The sequence below is a fragment of the Platalea leucorodia genome (assembly GCF_965183815.1).
Source record: "Platalea leucorodia genome assembly, chromosome: 7".
Lineage (NCBI taxonomy): Eukaryota > Metazoa > Chordata > Aves > Pelecaniformes > Threskiornithidae > Platalea > Platalea leucorodia.
In genome coordinates, this window is record NC_138829.1 from 38357479 (window position 1) to 38382807 (window position 25329).

Below are 25329 nucleotides of genomic sequence, written 5' to 3' on the forward strand. Positions count from 1 at the left end.
GAGAAGCATGCTGGTGGTTTCTTCTTATTCTGGCTGTCTTGCATTACCGATTGTCACGTAATATGATTTACATTTTCTCTTAAAGTGTTGGCATTGATAGTGAAAATCTGCTTACCTTGGCACTTAGACATTAATGAAAATGTAATGTTAGTAATTTTTGAAGAAATAGATCCTGAAGTTGTTTATTTCATAGCTGTCATTGCTTTAACTATGCTTGTGTAGAAAAAGTTTCTAACCTTTATTCCTCAAACATAAGTGTCTATCTAAAACGTGGTGTGTCACTGGAGTGAAAAAGAGGCACTGGGGATTTGTAGGAGTCCAGTTCAGGTTTCCAAATCTATACCTGTTCTGAGATCCAGAATGCTTTAAAAAGGTGCCCTTTCTTGGGGCTGCACTAAAGATTCTTGCTGTTCTTTCCTATTGGCTGGTAGCTGAGAACACAGAGTGAAAAATAGCTGTCAAATTCCTAATTTTTTTTTTTGCTTCATGTTTAGTATTTGTGTGCCTGAGCAACATGTCTGCTAAAGACATGGCTCTATTCCATAACCTCTGGTAATCCTTATTGTACAAATCCCTCTTTAGGAAAATTTAGGTTGAAAGGGTCATCAGGAAGTCATCCTGTCCAACCTCCTGCTGAAAGCAGGGTCAGATAGGAACAAGGCAGGTGTACCTCGTTTGCAGGGCTTGTCAGCTTCTGTCCAAGAGATCTCCGTGTAAGAAGCAAATTCTGTACTTAACTTCATGAAGTGTTAGATATTTGATTGTGAAATTCTCCTTAGAGGGAACACAAAGCAGAAGATGCAAAGATTGACGTCAAACAGTAGAAGTGACTTCTGTTGGGACTTGCTTAGCCCCAGTGGCTAAAAGCTCTGAAGACTGACTACAGGAGGAATTGGAAATTGGAACTACAGAAGGGAGGAAAGAGAGCGACTTGGAATTAGAAAGCTGAGGCTGGGTTTCATGCCAAAGATGCGAAGAACTTGGAGGGAAGGCTAGGTGGAAATGAATGGGCAAAGAAGCTAGGCATGGAAGGTGGTAGGAAAGAAAGAAAGGAGTAATGAGTATGGGTCGGAGAAGCTTGAGAACCAGTAAGGAGCTGGGGTAGACTGAAGCTGTTTGAACAGGAGAGACAATGGTGGAGAAATTACTGTGATGACGAAAGGCTGTTTTGAGAATCTCAGTGTGGGGATAAAAGGGTGCAGGCTGTGGGGGAAGCTGAGATAGTCAGAGAAAGACAATATTTGTGAAAAGCTGAAAGGGGGAAACTAGGTTTGGCTCAGCAAGAAGAGAAGGAGGAGGGAAATTGGTGCGAATACTTGATGTAAGAAGCAAAACACCAAACACCGGAGACAAGAATATAGAGGTGTCTATGTGGAAAGAGGTAAATTAGGAAATAGCACTATATGGTATAAGATGCATCTTTAAGGAAAATGACTAGATGGCTTCATCCACAAGGACGAACTCCTCTTCATTTTTGTAATCAAAGCTTGGGTCTTGTCATTGTTCTGCTGTCAGCATATTTCTGTAAAAACACAGTAGTAAATTGCATGATTTAACTAAAGCTATTCCCCTCAGTATTCGGATACCGTGAAAATCAGAAAACTAACGATGTCTGTCTCTACTCTGAATTGCAGTAAATAAGGCTTAAAAGTATGTGCATAGAGCAGAAGTGTTGACTAGCTTGCTGAGTGAATGTGGTTTGTTCTTTGAGCTAGAAAGGCAAGGAGCTTTAGGAGATGTAATTAGAGTAAATCATGATATATCCATATATGCACCAGGGAGCTGAATTAGGGCTTCATAGGCATCTATTTCAATCAGAGAAGTCATGACATAATATTGACAGGCATACAAACATACTGCTGTTATTTCCTTGCCAGACAGAATTATAGTAACAATTTGGATCAGGTAGACTTAAGATTTAAGAAGAGAGGATTTATAGTAGTTTAGCACTCCTGTTAAGAGTGGCACTTCCGATTATACTCAACTGTGATGTTGAGTTATTGAAAAATTTAAAAAAAAAAAGTTCTAAATGAAATGCTGTGGTCTTTTAACCTATATAGTCTGTAAAGAATCTCTGTTCAGTCATTAATGCTGTCAAAAACTGAGTCGTAATTTTAAATTTAATGAAGTGCTTCTGCAGCAACTTGGCCTTTTCAGGAATTTTCCTCCACTACTAAGTATATATGTGTTCCAGTTTCTGGATTAATCATTCTAAGATCTGACACTTTTGAATTTCAAAAGTAGTATATTTTTTTTAATTCTGAAAGATGTCTGTTCCTGATTAGTGTCAAGTCTAGGGATGTTGCCTTATGAATACATATATATACACACGGACACACGCACACTTACAAAGTAATACGGTTTCACAGAGAAGATTTGAGTCCATTATCATTAATACTTGTGCTTTTGTATTGAATACCTGAACTGGAGAGGCCAGATTTTTAAAAATTTACATATACAACTTTTTGAACTCCAAGAAAGTTGCTAGCATGTAACTTTGTCCAAAAAATAACTGGTAGTATGTGACATTTTTAGCATTTTGTCTGTTTGGTTATACTGAATTTCTGATCTACACTGGTTTTGACTCTTCCCATCTTTCCACTTTTGCTGTCCAGATGAGAGTGGTTAGTCGCTTTCACAAATCTCTCAGCTTTGTTAGGAGAACCCCAAATAAAACTGGGCAGGTGCTAGTGAATTATAGAGATGTTAAACTGTCCTTATTCAGTCTTTTTTAAAATATTGATTTTAGTTTTGCTTTTTTATGAGGTGTTTTTTTTTACTATGTTAATCCATAGAACCTCTGCTAAAGATATGTGTTCTAAATAGGAATATTGACCTGATTGTCTGTATTTTTAGTTTTGAAAATGGTTCACAAGTGCCAATGTCTAATTTGGCAGATCTTTGCCAAGTCTTTAATCTTTTCATCTTAAAGAAAAAAAAAAAGCAGACTAGATTAAACAAATTGGATTTTATTTATAAAAATAAAACAGGACACTTAATCAAAACAATTTTAAAGGGCATGTTTGTTATCAAAACAGTATATGATTTAGACAGCTGTCTTACTGGAAATAACTTTCTGCACACCTAGAACATGTGCATATAAGTATTTAACTGGCTTTTTCACAGCAATGTACTTGTATAAAATGCAGAAAATTCTTTGTTTGCTATAGTTCATTCAGCTAATTTAGTTAAAAGAGTAACTGACACTTCATGTAAATAAACCTTTTGTGGCTACAGTGAATTTTTTTTTTTTTTAGGGGAAAAGCTGCCTATTTTTTTTTTTTTTTTATACCTTGGGCAAAACTTATTTATAAATGTTATAAATAAACTTTCAGAAGCAGTTTTGGATAAAACAATACTTTTCTTAGCCCTATGATTCAAGTAATATATGGAGCATTAGAGTGCTAGTACCAGCACGAGTACTCTAGAGATCTATAAAAAAGCTTGGGAATTAAGATATTGATGCTGACATATAATAAAGCCAATTATATCTTCTTAAGTTTGTTGTTCATAACTTTTTGCTTAAGGTGATAAACAGCAACTATTTTCTTTTCTTCTTTTTCTAATCTAACATGTTAAGCTGTGACCACGGGTCCTCCCCTGCAGTTGCATACTTTTGCCCCGGCAGTCTTTTGATTAATGCGTATATCGCACAGTGCTCAGTCACATTCCAGCCATTTCATAGCCTAATGGAAAAAAGGCTGCAACACTTCTTGTGAAAGAAGACTTTAAAAAAAAAAAAAAAAGTTGATTGCTAATTGATCTACGATTAAAAAATGGACTTGTTCTGCAAAAGAACCCTGCCATTTTTCTGTGAGTAAATGCAGATGTTAGTCTTTTACTGAACTTCTTTCCCTCAAGACAACCCTTTCAATAGGAAATGTCTAGAGATGGAGTCTTTTGTTACCTGGCATTTATTTTTTTTAAAAAAAAGACCAAAACCAAACAGAAGAAACCTGCACTGAAATCTAATCTGTGATTTAGAATTCAGAAGTAGGAACCTAGAGAGAGTTAGGCATGCGTAGCGCCAGATTCGTATGTGGTTTTATGTGTACGGGTGTTTTTATTAAATGACTAGGAAATGGATTGCTAGCTTTTGGGGAATATTTCCTTTCACTCCTTTCAAGCATTATTTCTCTTTTAGAATCGTGATGAGGGGGGTATTTGTTTGCTGTTTCATGGTGGGGGAAAATTGTTTGGTATAGGGCTTTTGCATCCAGCACAGATGAAGATTCAGGGTAGAAGGGAATTATATGGGGAGGAGAGCACTGTGGTTGTTTGTAAGAAAGGGTGACAGAAGGAACTAGCAAAGTCCTGAGAAGAGAATACATAGAGGCATCTAGGAACAGCATGTCTTTATTATAGATACAGAATAAGATGTCTATCTTTTTATATGTATTTGTCTTATATGGAATATGTATTAGAAAGAATTGTGTGTGTACATATGTGCGTATGTATTTCAATTCTCAGATATGTAAGGGGGGATAGACAATTCAGAAATAATTGAATAAATTAATTCATGCATAGGAAGAGCTGGAAGAAGTTAAGTTCTTCTCTAATGCCTCACTGTTTTTTGAACCTGGTAACAGTAACAAAGAGCAGAATTTTGGGTTGGTGTGTTTTTTAACTGAGGAGGTATCAGGAGGAACTTTACAATAACATATGCCTGTTCTACACTATTTTGTTTAAATCCTTGAAAATAGTGCGCTTCCTCAGACTTGGGAGAATCAGTTGCTGAGATGCTTTGGTAGTCTGCATACTCCACTAGGCAAGACATTTGCCAGCTGGCAATGTCCTATTGAGCAAATATTCTTGCTTGTAGTGTTCTTTAGCCTTCTCTCCAAATGGCATTTCCCCCTGTGTGATAGGCAGTATATTGTGTATACAGTTTCCTAGTGAGACATTGGCTGCCTTAATTAGTGTTGTGAGCTGTACTGGATTTCACCTGTGGAATATCCTGCACAGCCGGTATCCGAGCTTTCTGTGCAGCTTTTGTACTACTGCCCTTTGTTTCCTTGGTGGTTACAGGAAGAAGCCCTTGACCTTTGGTGGGTAGGATGTTTTTAGCATGCGTGGAATGGTTTCGGAGGGTTTTTTTTGTTGTTGTTGTCCTGCAGACAGTAAAGTACAAGAGTATTAGCTCTGGATTGTTTGTTTCCTTTTATTATACAGAAGACTGACTTGCAAACTCAAAATTGAAAACATGTGTAGGTATGCTTTGTCCAAAATTAAAGCTATTAAACTTGTTTGAAGTGCATATTTTATTAGGCTTTATGGTTTTCATGTGCCCATTTATCAACCATTTTAATCTTGTGCTCAACAACTTTGAGTCTAGCGTTGTGTTCAGTGTACTGGTAAATTTGCGGTTAAAAACAGGTAAAGGAATCTTCTTGACAACATGTACCCATATTAGTGATCAGTATCTCCTGTGATTTTTTCATGTAAAAAACACAGATTAGCTGATGTCTTGATAGCATTCCTATTTTAATGTGTTTTAATTAGCTCATAATGAAAAAATGAAGGTTGCTAAAACTTAAAAATAATTCTCAAAGCTGATATTTTGATACCAGTAAGGGAGATCGACCTCAGTATCCACTGACAGTTTTAAAATTTGGGATTTTCTTTGTTGTTCTTTTTTTAAAAATACCATGATTCAAAATTCTGGTTTACTTGAGTTTATTAAAATAAAAGATAGCTGACCAGCCTCTTGTGGCTGAACAGATTTTTTTCAGATAATGTGTGAGAATGCATACATTATTTCAGGCCCAAAACATCCACTATTTTATTTTTCGGTCTGCTTGACTATTTCTTACCTGGGTTTATACACATTATAGGTATGATTCGTATGCCTTGTTTTAAGTAGTTTCTCAAGTACTTAACGTTGAGAAGTGACATTTTGCAGAAATTCAGATTGGCTTAAAAAAATGTAAATTTGTTGACAGTCTTTAAAAGCACCCCTAAAGCATCAGATTAGTTCTTGAAGCTCAAGAATGTAGTACATGTACAATATTCTGCAAATATGTAGAAACAGGTTATTAAAATATGTTAAAATATTTTATGGTCCAAGCAGAACTCATAATCTTGTAGGTAAAAGATGTGAACTTCCTTCTGGTGCAGATGGCTTTCAGAACTCTGACCATAATTTTTTTTTTTTTCATCCTTACCTTTTTATTTTAATGTGCTAAGACTGAGCATAATTTTATGTTTAGAAATTGAGTGTAGTTTACTTATCAAACACTCATTCTGTAAGTAAGTAATATTTAGTTGAGAGAGAGAGATCTGCCATATATGACAGATACACTTGGAAATATGTATCAAAATAACAGTGAACATTCAGTGCATCAACATTAGTATTAGTTTAGCAAATGAGTTATTTTCATATTGCAAAATAGTCTGTCTTTCCCATTTAGCTATACATGAGCTGCAATTATTGGATCTTTTATGTAGTGGTGATGTATTTCAGAGAACTGCTCCAGCAAAAGAAATGTAAATTTAAACAGTGTATTAACTTTTTTTATTTCTTCTTTTACCAACTTGGGGTCCTTTTTTTGATTCACATATGCCCTGCTAATAAAAGTCTGAGTAAATAATGGATAACTAATACATTTGCCTACATCATTGCTGATTAAAAATGGAACAGCAAAAAAATTTTTTTTGTAAAAATCTGAATACAAACATTAATTATGAATCTTGTTAACTCGTACCTTATTTGTATTTTGTTATTTCCTACCTAGAAGTGGAAGAACTGTTAACTTCTCTTAAGCATATCCAGCACGTTTTGGTAGACCCTCAGAGCCAAGAGGATATCTCTCTCATTTTACAGCTTATTCAAAATACTGATTTTCAGAATGCATTTAAGATACACAATGCTGTTACAGTGCACATGAACAAAGCCAGCCCTCCATATCCTCTCATCTCTAATGCACAAGAACTAGCGCAAGAGGTATGTACAGTATGCATCTCTGTGATATATATATATGAAACCTGTAATCATAGCTGTTGTTGAAATATGTACTTGTCAAGCTTGTCTGAGTTATTGAATGTTGAATATGAAAGGGATTATAATAGTCACTGATTGCTGTATCCGGTTTTTCCAGATTTCCAAACAGTAAGCAGAGAAATATTTCAGGAATATAACTCCCTTTTTAGCATGGATAGATATGTAACAGAAGAAGTGCTATGTTTAAATATAGGAAAACGGAGCGGTTATGAAAATCTAACTCTTACCTGCAGTATTCTTTATTCCAAGCATTCAGGAATTGAATTACAGTTCTTTATAATTGTGACTTTCCTCTGAGTTGAGACATGGTTCTTAAATTGGGAGGCCTCTCTGAAAATACAGCCATACTGGAAACAAGCATTCTGTTTTAAAGTGAGCGACAGATCCCTTAATACTTAATTTCAGTGCTTTGATTACTGCTGTGATGGTCAGATTCCGCTTAATTTTTGTCTGACAGGTGACAGCTCTTTTATAAGATCTGATATGTCTTTTAGAAATTATTAAAGTATGCTTTAAGAAATTTACGTGAGCAAGATTTTTAATTTTAATCTTTTCAGTCGGATCTTAACTGTTTGAAATACTTTTACAGTTTCAGCCAGGTTAACTACTTTCTTTGAGGCTTACTCACTTGAATATAGATGGGGAATACCTGTATACAATAGCTTTATAAGCATCAGTAGCAATTTACAGAAAACTCATCAGATACAAAGTTGCTGTGAACAGAATGAGTTTTCACATGCAGCTGGATGCAGCTAAGACCCTCTGAGGGGTTGTTCAGTAACTTTATCTTCATTTTCCATGGCCTGGTGCATGTATGTATTGCAGTGAAGTGTGGCTACACCTTACATGGATAAACATTTATTAACTTTAAACTAGCTAGCTTGAATACCAGTGTTAGTCTAAGTGTAGCACTGCAGCGTTCAGCAAAGCCAAATCCAGAGGCTGGGAAAATGCTCCAGGATTTAGCACCAAGTGAACCAAAATTACCTGTTCAAAACTCGCTCAGGTATACCAGTTGGAGTACCTGAGCCAGTATATAGCCATTCTCGAGTTGCCCAAAGGCACATCACTCCAATTTCAGTATGGCAGCAAATTGATTTTTTTTTTTTTGTAATATCTGGTTTTCTTTCTGCCTGAAGCAATTTTTTTTCAACAGCTCTTTCCACTGTCCTTCCTTTTTCTAGCCTTTAATTTTGTAAGTCAAGGAAAACAGCATTGTAGCAAGCTTGTAGTTCTTTTGCAGAAGAAATTAATGATTCTTGAGGGACATCATTTAAATGGTATCTAAAGGTGCAGTGTGCTGATTAAACTGCAGCTCAGGATTTTCCTGTTTAGGTTTGTCAGTAAGACTGTGCCAAAACCAGGTGGGAGTATTTTACATATGAGCTTCCCTCTGGCTGTAGGCTGCCATAGGATCCTCACTAGGCTGCTTTGATGTCTGCAAGCCTGAAGGAACCTTTTCAGTTGACTTCTGTTTGTAAACTACTTCCCCAAACACCTACTTCACACAGGCCTAGTTTAGGATTTCATTCAGATACAAGCCAGAGTTTTTGAATCTTCATTTATAATATAGAATGTTACAGATTTATCTCTTAAGAAAGCTGTTTTTTCCCCTTCGTGGATATGATGTCTTTTAATTTGCTGCTTAATAGAAGTTTCCAAGAAGAAAACATGCCTAGGAAAACTCTAGGTCTGTTTTCAAACTTCCATATGCCTCCCGATCTTCCCTACCCCTCACCTTCCCAACACATTCCTCTCTTTTCAGGTGATTTGGTAAATCCTAAAATGAGAAGGTGGTGCAAAGCCAGATTTGTGTCTCTTAACAATCCATGAAGAAGGTTAAGCATAAAGAAGATATTTCTTTAATCTAAAATTTTTAAACCAATGGAATTTTGTCATCACCCAGGAGACTATTACATAAAAGGCAAACATGTTCCTGCACTCGTTTTGATTCTTCATCTCCCATGCCTGTCTTGTCCATCCTTGAAATTCCTGAAAAGTCAATATACTGCATATGTCTGCTCCCATTTTCAGATGTAATCTAGTTTCTCGGTGATTCAGCTTCTGGTGTATTTAAGTGATTTGTATTTTGCAATATGTTAAATAGCATCCTGAAATGATCGAGACAGAAATTCAGGATAAATATTTCTGTGACAGACAAAAGTGTCTCAAGAAGAACACCTTGAGGCCTCCGTTCACATCATTCTGTACTTTCTAGTCTTGCCTGAATAGAAGATCTTATGCTTGTTTTTCAGATCCTTTCTTCCTTTTGGAAAGGCTTCTGTATTTGTTATGGTAGCAGTATGGGAGGAAACTATTTCTGCTTTAGGAAAAGTTGGGTTTGCTTGTCTAGGTTTTTTTTTCTTGTACTGTGATTTTTGATTGTGTCCTGCTTTTTCCATCCCTTGCTTTTTCCATCCCATAGGCATGGGAAGCTCCCCCAGAAAGCAGTTCATTTACTTACTTCAGGGTGTTTTTGAAAAGACACTTACAAAAGCCTGGATTTAAGATACTGATAACATCTTGATGATAAAAGCCACAAGACATTACAAGAAAGAAAAATAGCTGATACACGCATAACATTAATTTTAAATGGCAGGTAATGCTAATGTGCATATTTTAGTGCACAGGTCATCAGTGACAGTGTACAACTCTGAAACTGTTTTGGAGTGCATGTCCTAATTTAAAGCTACAGACGTTTAAAGGCTTTATGGTGTGGAAGAGAACCTGTTCTAGAGCTCATGCTTCTGTAGCTCTAACAGAAAAAGACAGTTTGCAATATTGCAACACAAAACATCCTCCCTTTTGGGGAAAAAAAAAAATTAATATTAAATTAATTAAACTACACTTTTGGAAGTGTGTTTGGGGGGAATTATCATTTGCTACACTGAACTTAATTAAAAAATCTGTTTTCATTTACTTTTTAATTGATTAGTTGCTTTTATAAAACATAATGTGTATGAACAGTGTGAAAACTTTATTTTTAATTTTTTAACCATTAACAATACATGAGAGTGGAACGGTACATTTTTATTTTCTAGTCCTCTTTAGGAAATCCTTAAAATGAGTAGTACACTTGTACAGTTAATTTTTCCCATCAATTCTGATAACCAGGCACTAACAACTCAAGATTTTTCCTTTTTTTTTTAAAAAAGAAATTTTAATTGAATTAAAAAGGTGGAATGAAGCACTTGAGCTTAAGGAATTTATTTTAGAGAGCTAATCTTCATGTAATGTGGTACACTCCAAGTCTTAAATAAAAATAGCCAGTAAACATCAAATGTAATTAAATTGATTTTAAATCCATTCAAACTTGGTCAAGATGGGGGCAAGGATTATGGGAACATAGTCTGAATCTTGACCTTGTAAGAATATTTGATGCAGCATTCAAGACACTTTGTAATTTTTGGCCTATAACAGCACATATCAAATACCTTAAAGATGTTCTTGCTACTAAATATACTTAATAGGCTCAATTTGTATAGGCTATGTTTCTAAAGGCTTCAGACTTGCTATTGTTCACTTCAGCAAGTGCAGGCAATTAAACTAGATCAGCCTTTTTGAGAGGATGCACTGGAAGCTCGTGACTTCTGGTATAAGTGCATTACAGTGTGTATGTATATGCCCTCTCGTGCCTATTCCCTCTGACAGTCCTGGCCACCTGAGAGTAAGCAACAACAGGATTTTGGAGGTGTGGTTAAATTCTGAATGTTTAATATCACTCCAGCATGTGCCTCCACAGTACATGCCTCCAAATTGGTGTAATGAAACCAAATTGATAGCTTTTGGGGGGCTGCTTGAACTAAAGTTAACATAATTAGCAATAAAAGCTAGGCTGAAGAGTTAAGAAAATACTATTATTGCCACATATTTAGTGTGGATTGCCTATGCTATCTGTAGTGTTTCAGTTCTGGAATGACAGCCTACATTCAAATTTCTTCATCTGATAAAACTGTGGGGTTCATTACCACAAGTAGCAAAGGAATCTGGCATGCGGTAATACTGGTGTAATAAGTGGTGTATATAGCACCCTGAAGCTTTCCTAGCACTTCATTAAATAAGCAAATAATAAATTTATCTTTCTCTTAAAAGGGGGGGAGGAGCTGTTAAGGTTTTGAATAATGAAATTATTCAAAGCAGAAATTCAGCTTGAAGGATATTCTCTGCACGCAGAATGACTGGTTGGGCCTGGTTGCATTCTTTTCCCCTGCCAAATCCCCAGCCTCTGACCTTGCATTCAAAAGGTTGTCTTGCTTCCAGGACTTCCAAGTTGCTTTCTGAGTAGGTTTTTCTGTAAAAGGGTCATAAAGATGGGATAAATCAGTCTTTAAGGCTTCGTGTAGCTTCTTCAAGAAAGAAACTGAAAGTCCCTTGAAAGTTAGATAACATAAATAAACCTCTATGAGAAAGTCTTTTGTACAGAAGAATCTCTACTTTCAACACAGAGGAAAAGTTAGTGAAATATATCCTTTACAGTGCTCTGTCTGCTATATGGCATCCTAAAATTCAGGCGAAGCTGGGGATAATAGCTTCCTGGCCAATTCAGAGGAATGGCTGAGGTCAGGCCTATATGAAGCTGAATTCTTTCTGTTCTATAGGGTTTTAAAGAAATCAGTAAAAAACTTAGTTAAATCTGGCTTCTTGTTTGACTTTTCTAAGCTATACTAGGTGTGTTTGCCATGAGGCATGTTCTAGGGATGTCAGAAGGAAGGCCTTTGGAGGTTGTGCCAGATTTATTGCTAAGCCCAGGATCTTGTTCCATGTAACAGTGTTTGGTTGGCAATGTAAGGACCTTGCTCCATGGGAACAGTTCATGTAGTGGCTTATGCTGGAATTTAAAAGCATCTTTACTGTTTTCAGTGCAGTCATCTGGTAGCATCCAAGAGGGTTGTTAGCATTTCTGTAGATAATTGCTCATAGAGGCTCTTCAGACATTTAGATATTGTTAGATCACACAAAAAGCTTAATTATTTTCACTTTGGAACTTGTGTTTTCTTGATTCTCTGTTATGTCACGTTACCTCATCCTTAAGAGTAAAAAGCTCTTGAAAAAAATGTTTTCCATCCCACTGAAAGCTGCTGCTCTGGTATGTATAATCTGCTGTTGATGTCTCTGGATTCATTTTTGCTTTTGGACTTGTGTGCCTTTGGTCAGATTAGGCCAGAGGATAACGGCTATGGAAAGTATCTTCTTCAGCCTCACCTTCAGATAAGAGGGACTTCACTGTTCCTGGCTTTCTCTATAAGCATACCAGGTTTTTGTAATATTTGCAAGAGATGATGGCAACGTATGTTTGGTAAATGTATGAGAAGGCAAACCTTTTTAGGCCACTGAAGCTGCTTGAGCAAAAATTGTCCTTGTGTTAGTGTAGATTATTTTGGAACCAGCCAAAGAAACTTGGTTCCCTGGGACCCTTTGAAGTTTTGACTCATACACTTTCTGAGGCAGGGGCTCCAGGATGCATTGCAAAACCTGTGTTGGAATCTTTAGTCTTGTTGTTGGTGGAAATAGTTTGGGTAAAAATAAACTATCTGCTTTTAAGGCAAAGGGAGGCTAGTTATGTTAGTGAGGAATTAGTCCATTTTAAAAGACCCAACATATTCACATAATAGACTTTATTGTGACTGATTTCGCTATCATGGTTTAATTTTTTTGTGTGCATCTTTGTGCTAGCTGAGCTCATTGCCAGTCTCTGGCATTGACAGATCTGTGAGATGCACTGGATACCAGCTTAGACTTGGTAGACAGTTACTGAGGCAAGATACGCAGGAGTAGTCCTGTGGTCTCCTTGCATGTTTTCCTAACGGGTACCAGATTAAGCTCAATCAGTTAGTGCAACAATTGTGTGGATATACTTCCAGTAAAATGAGTAATTGCAACTAGGGGTTTGTGCTTGAGTAGGGGAGGGAGGATTGATATATCACTGGGTAGGTTAATAGTTTTGCTACTTTATTTCTTTTTAGGTACAGTGTGTTTTGAAACCCAGTCACCATAAGGATGGGCAGGAGCTTAATGCTTTGCTGAATGCCCCTCACATGCAGGTAAAACAAAATGGAACTTCTAATCTATGGGATGTATTTTTTGATGCTCTTTTCAGTATAACTTTTTTTTTTGCAAATGTTTTCGGCTGACTGGTTGAGGATGGATTTTATTTCTCAACTCTGTGCAAATCTCTTAATATTTTTCTAGGATGAGAAGTTTCCCATTTCCTGCAACTACTGGAAACTTCTAATCAAGTGTAGTGGATGATTGTATTCAGCCCTTGCTACACCCTACATGTATTACAGGGTAATTTGCACATAAACAATGTAGCAGTAGATCAGTAGGGTCAGGGCAACACATGAGCTGATTTGCTTATCTGTGTTTTTTCTTTGATAGCTGTTTCATGCTTACCATAGGGTGCAAGGAAATTTTGTCCTGTGGTGGTGATGTAAATCCATGAGTAGTGTTCACTGCAGTAACTTCTTATGCCTGTATGCTCAGTCACATAAATAGTAAGCCAATGTCTGTATTTTTAGGAAGGAGGAGCTGTAAGTACAGTCACAGTTGTGTGTTCAAAATTGATTTTTATTCTTTTCCAATCTGAAAGGATAGCTTTGGAAAGTATGTAGCAGTAGGTGCCACATAGCTGTGATAAATGATCTTTGTTATTGCTTGAGTCAGTTTGCAATATTCTGTTACCTGCGAAGACTATTCAAATTGCAGAGTTTCATTGAACCCTACTATTTTGTATACATATTAAGTGTGAAATTTTCTGTAACTGAGCTGGTTTTGTTTAATACTAGGCACTTTTACTGGCTCATGATAAGGTTGCGGAACAAGAAATGCAACCAGAGCCTGTGACAGAAGAAAAAATTTATGAAAATGTTGGCATGTATGGAGGGGAGACAGTTAAAATAGTTCGCATTGAGAAAGCTCGGGATATTCCATTGGTAAGTACTGATACTCACTCAGTTGCATATAAAGGAGGTAAGCTTTTTTTGTCCTTTGAAGATTGCTGTGGAAGTTTTGGAATTTGAATGTGGAGCTGATGTTTAACGTGGAAACACTTTCCCTCCCTCCAAAATGGGAAATAGTCAAATAGTCACAGACAATAAACTTCTGTGTATCTTCATATAGTAGTAGCCATACTACCATTTAGAATCTGTACAACTTCTGTCAGCTTGGGTTTGGACAGGACTTGACAAGAAGTCGCTATCCCAAGCTTTTCTGCAGGGGAGCTTATAGCCTTGTGCCAACCACTTTTTTTTTTTTTTTTTTTGTAACTCTCATCTTCTGTTTTTTCATCTTTCAAATAAGTGTTTCCTTAGGAAAACATTTTTAAAAAATCATGGATCGTATGGTATGGAGCAATTAAATTCTTCAGTCTTTAGTGCATCTTAAAGAAATTAAGTGGTGGTTTTTTTTAAACTGGAGCATTGGGTGTATGCATCCAAGGTGTTACTTGCATTGTCTTTCAATATAGAAATGTTTAAATGTTTCCCCACTGGCTTGGAATATATACAATGGGTGGCTTTGAGTTTCATATATATATAATAAATTCAGAATGTGTTGCTACTACACAGGGTGCTACTGTTCGCAATGAAATGGATTCTGTTATCATTAGTCGAATAGTGAAAGGAGGTGCCGCAGAGAAGAGTGGGCTGTTACATGAAGGGGACGAAGTTCTGGAGATTAATGGCATTGAGATTCGTGGAAAAGATGTTAATGAAGTTTTTGACTTGTTGGTAAGTTGGACACTACTTGGTTTTCCCTGCAAAAAATACTCATTTCATAAGACTGAAGCCTGTTGGCTCTGCTTGTCATTTGTACTCATATTTAGCATTAGTTTAAAAGTATTTTTACTCTGATAGCTAGTGTTTATATGTGGAGGGCCACTTCAAGTTTTCTTTCTGATGCATAGTATGATATTAGTAAGTATAATGGGAGTTATCTGCAAAAATGAAGCCTACAAATGTGGAAGAGTCAAGCTATCATCTTGAGACTTGCTTTTAATGATTTATAAGAAAAACTTTGTTTAGCTCTGAAAAGCCATGATTTTTTCATCTTTGTCTCTGGTTGAGTCTGCAGTTAATAAATGTGTGGCTGTGTGATTGTGGTAGTGTCTGGCTGGGATGGAGGTAATTTTCTTCATAGCAGCTTATACGATGCTGTGGTTTAGGCTGGTTTTAGACTGAAACAGTGTTGATAACACGCCGGTGTTTTAGCTGTTGCTGAACAGTGCCTGCACAGTGTCAAGGCCTTCTCTGTTTCTCACTCTGTTCCCCCACTGCAAGTAGGCTGGGGGTGAGCAAGAGGTTGGGAGGGGACACGGCTGGGACAGCTGACTCTCATTGACCAGTGATATGTCATGCCATAAAACACCATGCTGAGCAATAAAAACTGGGTGGTGAGTGATTGCCTTTGCATCACTTGTTGGGTTGGGTTTTTTCCCTTCATTTATTAAGCTGTCTTTACCTTGACCCATGAGTGTTTCTCACGTTTGATCTGCCTGTTCTCTTCCCCCATCCTGTTGGGGAGGGGGAGTGAGTGAGGAGCTGGTGGGTTTTTAGTTGCTGGCCAGACTTAACCCACCACAAATTGTGTCACACGGGACCTTTGCATGACTAGACTTCTTACTCTTTCCTTCCTGATAAAAACCCTTTTGTCTAGCAGTTTACTAGCATAGACTTTTTTCTGCTTATTACACTTCACCATTAATGACAGAATTATACATCAGTTCAAAAAGCAGCTAGTCAAAACAACAGGCAAGAAATCCATCAGGAACAAGTAAATGCAGAAGTACTCTCTCTAAAAGGCTCTGTGAGGTAGAATGTCAAAATCTGGGAATTACCAGTATTTTCTGTTGCCCAATATTGCTATTTTCTTCTGCTTTTCCCTGGCACCTGCTGTTGATCAGTGTCCAAGATGGGACACCTGGAACCTGGCTATGAATCTTTGTTCTGATTGCAGCAGGCAAGACCACTCTGTCAAAGTGAAAACAGATGAAAATGACAATTTTTTTAAAAGTTAATTTATAACTGTGATACAAAACATTGGAAGTGTCCACTAGCACTTATTTAATAGGGTCGGGGGGGAGGGAGGGGGGAGAGAAATGTATTTAGTAAATCTTTGAATTACTTAGATCTATGCTCTATAGACGAATCAAAATCAAGAGGAAGACCTGGGTTCTACTGTAGGTTGCATTATTGTAGGAAGAATAGGCAGCAATATCCATAGATAAAGTTGTCTCATGCTACAGTAACACTGTAGTTTTTAATGGACAATTTCCACCTTTAGTTGGATTTTTTCTGAAATTTACTGTTAAAATTTTTCAGTTAATGCATGGAATGAGGTCAAATGGAGGGAAGTAGAGGTGGAAATGTGTGTGGGGTTTTTTTTTAAGCCACTTAAAGATTCTTACAGTTATTTGAAAAGCATTCAATCTCCATGTGTTTTTTGGATCAGAGATATCTGAGATTCTTCACGCTCTGTAATTGTCTCCATTGCCATCTGTATTTTTTTACAAAAAGATGTATTTAGCCAAGTCCTGTGCTTCTGATGAGTGTTTTGTAGGTGCTTGACAGACAGTTCAGCTCTGGCAGTTTAGCTCTCTGCAGAGAGCTTATTCTGCTCTTGAGCAGCTCCTGCAACCTAGAGTTACAGAATTAAAGATTTAAAACCACAATACATTAACATAAGAACAAATTACCTGCTGAAAAAAAAAAACAAAAAAACAAACAAAAAAACCCACAAACTTACGTGTTTTTGTAATACATTTTTTAAATCATTAATTCAAAATAATATTTTTAATTCTTTATATGTTGTCTTTTGTACTTTGTAATGTGGAAGTGAAGCTTTAAAATGCTTCAGTCCCCAGGAAAACACTTAAAACAACCACAGGAGAAGGAAATTACTTGCCTTCTTAATTTTGCCTCACCACTTGCTACTCAAATGATACTAAACTGCACAATGACTTCAGACAAGACTGTTCACACAATCACTATGCAATTCTATGCATTCCTCAGGAACAATGCGTGCTGACTGAAAATTGTGGATTTGCCTTTCCTGCGGCCTAATCATGTTATGCTCAGTTATGGTTACTTTATTTAAGCCTTAGGTCTGAATTTTTTGAGATACTTGCATACACTTTGGTTTTATGCAACATAAATTGTTGTGTTACGGTTCATGGAATGATGTATAGGAAGTGAGACACGTGTAGACCTTGTCATGGGTTGGCACTTGCATTTTATCTAGATATTTATTATGTATGCAAACACACTCTGTATACAAGAGTATGCAAACAAATAAGAATTCCTTAAAAGCAGGACATTTTTTATTAGTAGTAGGGTGATTGCAATATTGATATTAAGTACTCTACAGATGCAGGATTTGAGTGCATTAGTTAAATTTTTAAACAATGCTTTGTATACTTCAATAATGTTAACATCATAAAATCATAGTAGAGATGTTTAGATTTGAAAACACTGTTCCACTTAAGCAATTCTAGAAAAATAATAATATTTTATATTTTTTTCTTCCCGGCATAGATCCACTTGTTGGTATTTTTGAACAGAACAAAGGAATATTATTCTCCATTTTTCCGGAGTCTCTGCTTGACAGAATCGCAGCTGCTCCATTTCAAACTGAAATAGTTTACGTATAATCAAGAATGCTAGGCTTTTAAAATTTGAATATTAACATTTGGCTTTCTAGCCTGTCACTGAATCACTGCATCTGTATCTGTACTATATCTTTTAAACCAGTTAAGAGGTAGATGATGTGCTGTTAGGAACTGCCTTTTATGGGAATTTTTAAAGCATTTTCTAAAATATGCTGTTTATTAAAATTCTCAACCATAAGCCATATCTTGATACTGTATATGAAGAGTCTATTTTTCATCTCAGGCTGACATGCATGGAACTCTGACCTTTGTATTGATTCCCAGTCAGCAGAGCAAGCCACCTCCTGCGAAGGAGACAGTTGTAAGTAGCTCTACAACAGTTCTTGATCTTGGTGATACATACCTTGTTTTTTCCAGTAATGTGTAGAAGGTTCTTCTGTAGGTCATTTACATTACGGAACGAAACCAAAACTTAATTGTTTAAATTGGTTTAATTGTTACCAGACTAACACCTGAATTAACTGCTGAAAATGATTTACGGTGTTAAGCTGAAACTCTTAGTATGATTTTAACTCAGTTTCTAAAATAGTAATAAATTATAAAGGTAGAACTGCCTGTGCTTCTGAAATGCTACTTTGAAATTCTCAATTTCTCTATTTTTATATATATATATATATATGTATAAATTGGATTGGTAGAACTTGCAAATATGGTTTGGGAGGAAAAGTCTGTATACTGGAAACTTACTTCATTATCTTCTTAGATAACATACTTTTCTTGAGACAGCTTTAACAGTTTGAAGAAAGAATGCATAGATTTATATCAGCCAAACAAAAACGTTAATGGTTGGTGACAAAGTAAAATATTTTACAAGTGAAACTTTGCCTAAAGCCCAGCAAATGGGTTTCAATCTGTGTATTTATTAGGTATTTTAAACAAATCAGAATATCTCTGATACATTTTGAATGCAATGAACTTAAATCAGTAGCTCAGGGAGTTTCCCCTACTAAAATGGTGATGAAATTGCATAGACTTTAGAATTAACAAGAGTTAAATTCAGGCCTTCATCTCCAACCTAGCACAACTGTGTCTTTTCCATTGCTAAGCTAGATAATCATTCCATTCCAGTATCTCCTGTATGCCCCAGATAAAGTTTCCATTTTATAGGATCTTGGTGGTTTTATTTATCGGAGCTCCACTGCAGTCACAGAAGATGGGGTGTAATTCTTCAGAAGTCACAGGGTTGGTTTTTTTCCTCTGTTTTTACATTTGATCTTCCACAGATACATGTGAAAGCGCATTTTGACTATGATCCTTCTGATGACCCTTATGTCCCCTGCCGAGAGTTGGGCCTATCTTTTCAAAAAGGAGATATACTCCATGTGATCAGCCAAGAAGATCCAAACTGGTGGCAGGCTTACAGAGATGGAGATGAAGATAATCAGCCATTGGCAGGCCTTATCCCTGGTAAATAAAGCTCTAGAAAAATCTTGACAGCCAGTTGTTCCCATAGCCATAGGGGCAATATTCTGCTTTTCAAAGACTCATATACCCTTAAATATCCATTGTCTTAAATATCTGTGGCTTTGAATCTTTTGCAACAGAGCCTGCTGTTGGTTATGTAATTCACTTAAAAGGTTGACCTTTTAGAGGCATCTCCGTGTATAGATGTTAAATGCAGAGTAAAGCTACCACTTCCACTGCAGTTCACCTTTCCAAGAGCTGCTCTCCTCTTCCTTTATTCCTCTGCCCTGGGGACTCTGTGGGTTCAGAGTTCCCTCTGCTGGCTACGGCAGAAACGTGGGACTTCAGCCTGCTTGTTTTCTGGAGATGAGAGCAGCTGTTAGGTTTCTTACTATATCAAGTAGTATACTTGAAAAATAGATATTTTTTTTCATGGTAGCTCTTCTGCATGTTTTCTATTAGCAAACTTCAGTTACTTGTAACAGTCATGATTCCTTTCTAACTGTTGGGGCCCTTTGAGTAACAGGGTTTTCAGACATTGAAGTCAGTATATAATTTTTGCATTGAAATATGTACTGCACTCTAGTCCATTAAAGATCTGCTGATCTGTTAAACACAGTGAACAAAAGACTTCTCAAATTCCATGGAATATCACACTGTTACTTTATGACACTTGAGTAAGTTGAGAGGAACTCTGATTTAAATATACGCTAATGTTTTTCAAGCTGAAGTTCAAAAGATTTAGTATAAATAGAACATGTTTAACATACAAAAATAATTAGAAAACTATATCATCATAGTGGGGAAATGTAGTCCTTCTGGTAGTTTCAATTTTCCAGTACAAATGCTCTTCAAGTCTGTCTTTATGAATATAGTTTCGAAGCAATAACCAAGCTTTGCAGCAATTTTAGTTTCTCTTTTTAAATTTTCTCTTTTTAAATTTCTCTTGTCATATTTTAATAGAACCTTCAGAGATGTAAAAGCTTAGGAAAAAGTAAAATGAGTAAGTCATTACAAAAAAAGTATGGAAATGGTTTCTAACTGTTAACTGCTTTTGTACTTTTTTTTAAATGCATTAAGGAAAAAGTTTTCAGCAACAAAGAGAAGCAATGAAGCAAACCATAGAAGAAGACAAGGAACCAGAAAAATCAGGTTGGATATATGCTTTCCAAGGGGGGGAAAAAAAAAAAAAAACTGTTATAGAGGTGATATCTGGAACCTTGTCATTGCAGAGTTGTAGAAAATTCTTCCCTTTTTTTGTAATACAAGTGGGATGATTCTTTGAAATTCTTCAGGTAAATAGAGGTCTGAATTTATCACTTTGTTGTATAAATCACATGGTTTTTTTCATAACTATGTGCAATGTAATTAGGATGATGTAGGGGAATTTGGAAAGCCCCTTTTTTCTTAAAGAATTTTATCTGCCATGACTCAGTTGAAGTCCTTGGCATGCGACATTTGCTTAACACACCAAACCATTGTAACGAACTGAAGAATATTACGCCTTTTCGAAACTGCAGAACAAATTCTCCACTTTAAAGATCCAGATAGTGCATGGGATAGGAAGCCTTTTCCTGTATTTGATTGTGATGATTTTTATTTTGGTTAGGAAAACTCTGGTGCGCAAAGAAAAACAAAAAGAAACGGAAAAAGGTTTTATACAACGCAAATAAAAATGATGGTAAGCAACATCTTTTGCGCAGTATGTACACTTATAAGCAACTATAAAAGATTCTACAAATAGCCTGGTGAAAAGAATGCTGAAATTCAGGATATGATGTTAGAAATACTGCCTGATGATGGTTCTGTTTGGGAGCAGTAGTATGGTTTGTAATAGCATTTAGTGAAAGATGTAAAAGAGGTGGCAGAGTTTGTAGGGTCATTTAGTGTCTCTAATGAAGACCAAATGATAGGGGTAAAAAAACAGATACCTTTTTAGGTATGGAAGCACTCATAATTTTACAATGATGAACCAATTTATTATGGTTTTGTAATATCATCTCACTCTGCATAATTAAGTTTAGTAAATGGAAACTTTCTCCACAGAGAGTTTGTACGCTATTTATACTATATTCCTACAAAAGTACTTTGGGATTGGGATGATGATTTTTGTTGTTGTTGGGCATAAAGTGTTATTCTTGTACTAGAAACTTGTTCCTTGGCAAGAAAGTTGTTTCCTGAGTTTATACTACTACTTATATCAGTAGTAAGTGGAAACACATTTTATTTCTCCAGAAAGGGGGGGGGAAAAAAGCCTCATCTTAATGGGTAAGTGATGGTCTTTGGGGTTCTGTTGCTTTGGTGACTTGCAGTTAGATGCTGGGCACGGAGTCAGGAGCTGCCTGAAACTTGATACTGCATGACAGGCAATACATGCAACTTGCAGTAAAGTATGTTGTGACTATTTTATTCTTTCTCTCTCAAGATTATGACAATGAGGAAATTTTGACCTACGAGGAAATGTCACTGTATCATCAGCCAGCAAATAGGAAACGGCCTATTGTTCTGATCGGCCCACAGAACTGCGGCCAAAATGAATTGCGGCAGCGACTTATGAATAACGAAGTGGATCGCTTTGCCTCTGCAGTTCCCCGTAAGTTGGATGGGCAGATACCGTTGCTTATTCTAAACATTGTCTGCAAATAAATCCTCTTGTGTTGAAAATAGCAATTAGGAGTTTGGGGGTTTTGAGCTGGATATAGTCAGCTCTTGGATAGAGGACAAATAAAGTTACATCTTGCATGGCAAAAAGTAGCTTTGGTAAGTCAGTGCAAACCCAATGTCCTAACACAGTGTTACAGAGGCATTGTAAGACATGCGTATATTTCAATTTGAATAAAACTGGAGTGAGTTACAGAAGTTTAGGAAAGAAACTGGTACATCAGTCAAAGAATTTTTAACCTACATATCATGCACCTGCATAAATTTAAATTTAGGTGGCTTTAGTGCCTTCCCAAACCACTTATATTTCAGTGAATTTTATATTTTTAATGTCCGATGTACCCTAAATTAGGTTTACAAACACCTTAACAATATAACTTACTATAAACAACTAATAGCTGTTTTCACATACAGAATGCAGCTGCACAGGTGAAACTATTCCTTTCCTCCTTGACTTTTTTTTCCCTCTAAATAATGTAAACAAGAGCTCTAAATGTAGGTTCAGCCTTTGGCAACTTAATCTGTCCAGGGATATTTATTGTGGAAAATAAAATACTTGCATTTCTTGGATATTTCAAATGCCTTTTTTTGCTTGGTTAGCAGTGCCTCTCCTAAGAGAAATACATGTTTCTCCTCTTCAGTTCTACAGGTTTATCACTGTCTCGATTTCTTTATTGTTGCTCTTGTTTGTAGATACTACTCGGAGCAGGCGAGAGACTGAAGTAGCTGGCAGGGATTACCATTTCATTTCCCGACAGGCATTTGAGAGTGACATAGCTGCAGGGAAGTTCATTGAATATGGAGAGTTTGAAAAGAACCTCTACGGTACTAGCATAGACTCCGTGCGGCAAGTAATCAACTCTGGCAAGATATGCCTTTTAAATCTTCATACCCAGGTATGGCAAAGCTGTTGCCTGTCATATTTTAATTGTAGAAGCTACTGTGAAAATCTAAAGAGCTGTGTTTGGTTTATACAAAATGAGTGTGTTTTCAAGGTCCATTTTTATGTTTATTCCAAGTTTTCTTTCAGTGGTGTTCAGTTAACTCTATTTAGTGTGTTATGCATACAGCCTTCTTGTTCCTTGTTTGGAAATACACACATCTTCTTTATCTGTGCTAAAGGTAATAGAGGCCTTGGTTTCCAGATACTTAGAGCTGGTGAGAACTATCTGAATTGAAAAATTAATTAAAATAAGATTTGTTTCTCAGTCTTCCAATTACTTTGTGAGGTCTGAGGTTTTTGAAGATTGAGAGGAAGTTGTTTGTGATTATTATACTTGGAAGCTGCATTTTGGGAATGTTTATGCAGTTCCATAACAGACAGGCTTAAAGTACATCACATCAACAATATTGAAAAGCTCTTTAGTTATGACCTTTTGATTATGGAGAAAGAAGAGACAAACTATGCATACAGACCCCAACTTTGAAATTTAGTCAAATGTGGGAAGAGGCAGAGTCCTGGAACACAGACCATTTCTAATACATACGATATGTGTGAGGTCTACTGCTGTTACAGATGCTGCAAAAGAAGCCCTAAAACTGAGGCACACCAGTAAAGTCTGGTAGTATTGAAGCTATAATTAGCCATCACCAGTTGGGACCATGTGATACTTTTCTAGAACAGCTGATCAGTATTGCAAAGCATGTAATAAGTTGAAAATTCGTAACACTGAAAATTGATCTAATTCTGTGGCTATAAAAATGTATCTTAGAGACAAGTTGTCTGTTCTGAGACATGCAGAAGGAACCTTTTGGAAAAATCAAACTACAATTTCGTTCTTTTTATTTCCCGTCTTTTAATATAAATGTAACCTGCCAAAAAAAAAAAAAGCTCAGATTACAGTAGTAGTGCATCTGATACCTTGTATTTTAAATTTCAAAACAGAAAAGGCTAAACTGTAGTATTTAAAGTAAACTCTAGTGTTTAAAGACATTCATCTCTGTTAAAAGCTGATACCATTCCTTAGCATTGTAAGGTAACTTACTTCAATGTAGGTGACTTTTTTTTGCTTTTGGATACCAAAAAGATATGTTCCTTCAGTTTAGTTATGAAGAATATTCTTGAACAAAAGTAAATGTTTGGGTTCCATGAAGCTGAAAAATGTTGGAATATCAATTTCGTAGGAAATGGTGACTGAATTCATGAGTGGTGATCATAATACTGTTATGGTTAATATATTGTACAATTATCGTTGTGTTTGAAGAGTAGTTTATCAATTATAGCATATAAATAATGCATTATTAAATGCCCTTTTCATGTGTGGAACTGTTACATATTTAATAAATCCTCTTTCTGCAGTCACTGAAGACACTCCGTAATTCTGACTTGAAGCCATATATTATATTTGTTGCACCACCTTCACAAGAGAGATTACGTGCTTTATTGGCCAAAGAAGGGAAAAACCCAAAGGTAATGTGTCTAGAACTACTTCTGAAACCATGCTGCTTTTTATTTACAGACCTGGAATGCTTTTGGTAAACAAATCCATATACTCTCTGTTTGGAATTGGGAGATTGTAATGGTACTGACAATATATGGGCAACGGTGCAGTTGAGATCTGTGTGCTCCAGGTTAGTAGGCAGACCATACTAAGGGAAGGGCTCAGGATGCTTTCGCCTAACAAAATGTGAGAGGTATGAGGCAAGAGAATCCACGGCTAGTTTAATAATCCCGGGGCACAATGTCTCAGTTGTGGTCCCTGCACTTGGGTACAAAAATATGACCCTTTTTTTCAAAACTGTGGAAAACCCAACTTTGTCTTCAAGTAAACCCAAGAGTAATTCTAGGGAGCAAATAATTATTGTTTTTCTTTTGAGAACCTATCTGGCTTTGGAAAAGCATGTATTTGAAAATGTATTCCAAAACTCTTGAGATTAAAGTTATTTTAATCTTGATCCTGTAGGATCACTTTTCATGTTTCAGCCAGTCATTTCAAGATCTCAGCTTATCCAGTTCAGATCACTTAGTTAATGAGAAGTTAGTCCTGCAGAATGGAATTGAAACCCATAGATTAAACCAGGTTGTCTGAAAGCTCAGAAAAGGTCCTTATCAGCTTATGAGATACCAGGTGCTTATTGCTAGGAAAATGAAATATGTTGATCTTCAGCTCTTTGACTGAAATCTACCCTACCGTGGTTGGTGAGAGCACTTTGCCATCCTAGTATCTTCAAAATACTAATTGAACATAATGCAGTTCATACTGAGGAAGAACAGTCGTCCCAGCATAACTCCGAGGGACTCCTGATATGGCTTGTTGGTCAAGAAGTGTACCTTGCTGTGTCATTTTGCTCTCCTTGTTTGGTGCAAGGGTGATGTATTGCCTGGATGTAAGATCTAAAAGATCTAAAAGTCCATTAAAGTCCAAATCTTAAAAGAGAGGGATTTTTCTTTTTCCTTTTTTTTTTGTTTGCCCAAGTCAAATATAATCATAGTCTTTAAATGGGCATGTTGCCTCCTTCATGGTTATGCAACGAATGACACTTTATTTTACATAAGATGAAGTATTTGTGTATGTCCTGGGTGGTTTTTTTATTGCTGTAATCAAGGAATCCATTTGCAATAAAAATTAGTACACTGTTATTGGTGTTAAACTATGCCCGT

General features: G+C 36.4%; 1 protein-coding gene across 1 annotated transcript in view; it reads left to right on the top strand.

Annotated features, from left to right (window-relative positions):
* The window catches only part of PALS1 (protein associated with LIN7 1, MAGUK p55 family member), a 61120-nt gene that overhangs the window by 30958 nt on the left and 4833 nt on the right, over nt 1-25329 (top strand). The window contains exons 3-13 of the mRNA XM_082318812.1: nt 6735-6943; nt 12964-13041; nt 13786-13932; nt 14566-14727; nt 17887-17964; nt 18887-19070; nt 20148-20219; nt 20677-20748; nt 21493-21660; nt 22422-22624; nt 24028-24138. Of these exons, the coding sequence (XP_082174938.1) occupies nt 6735-6943; nt 12964-13041; nt 13786-13932; nt 14566-14727; nt 17887-17964; nt 18887-19070; nt 20148-20219; nt 20677-20748; nt 21493-21660; nt 22422-22624; nt 24028-24138 (1484 nt within the window). The remainder of the gene's footprint in view (nt 1-6734; nt 6944-12963; nt 13042-13785; nt 13933-14565; nt 14728-17886; nt 17965-18886; nt 19071-20147; nt 20220-20676; nt 20749-21492; nt 21661-22421; nt 22625-24027; nt 24139-25329) is intronic.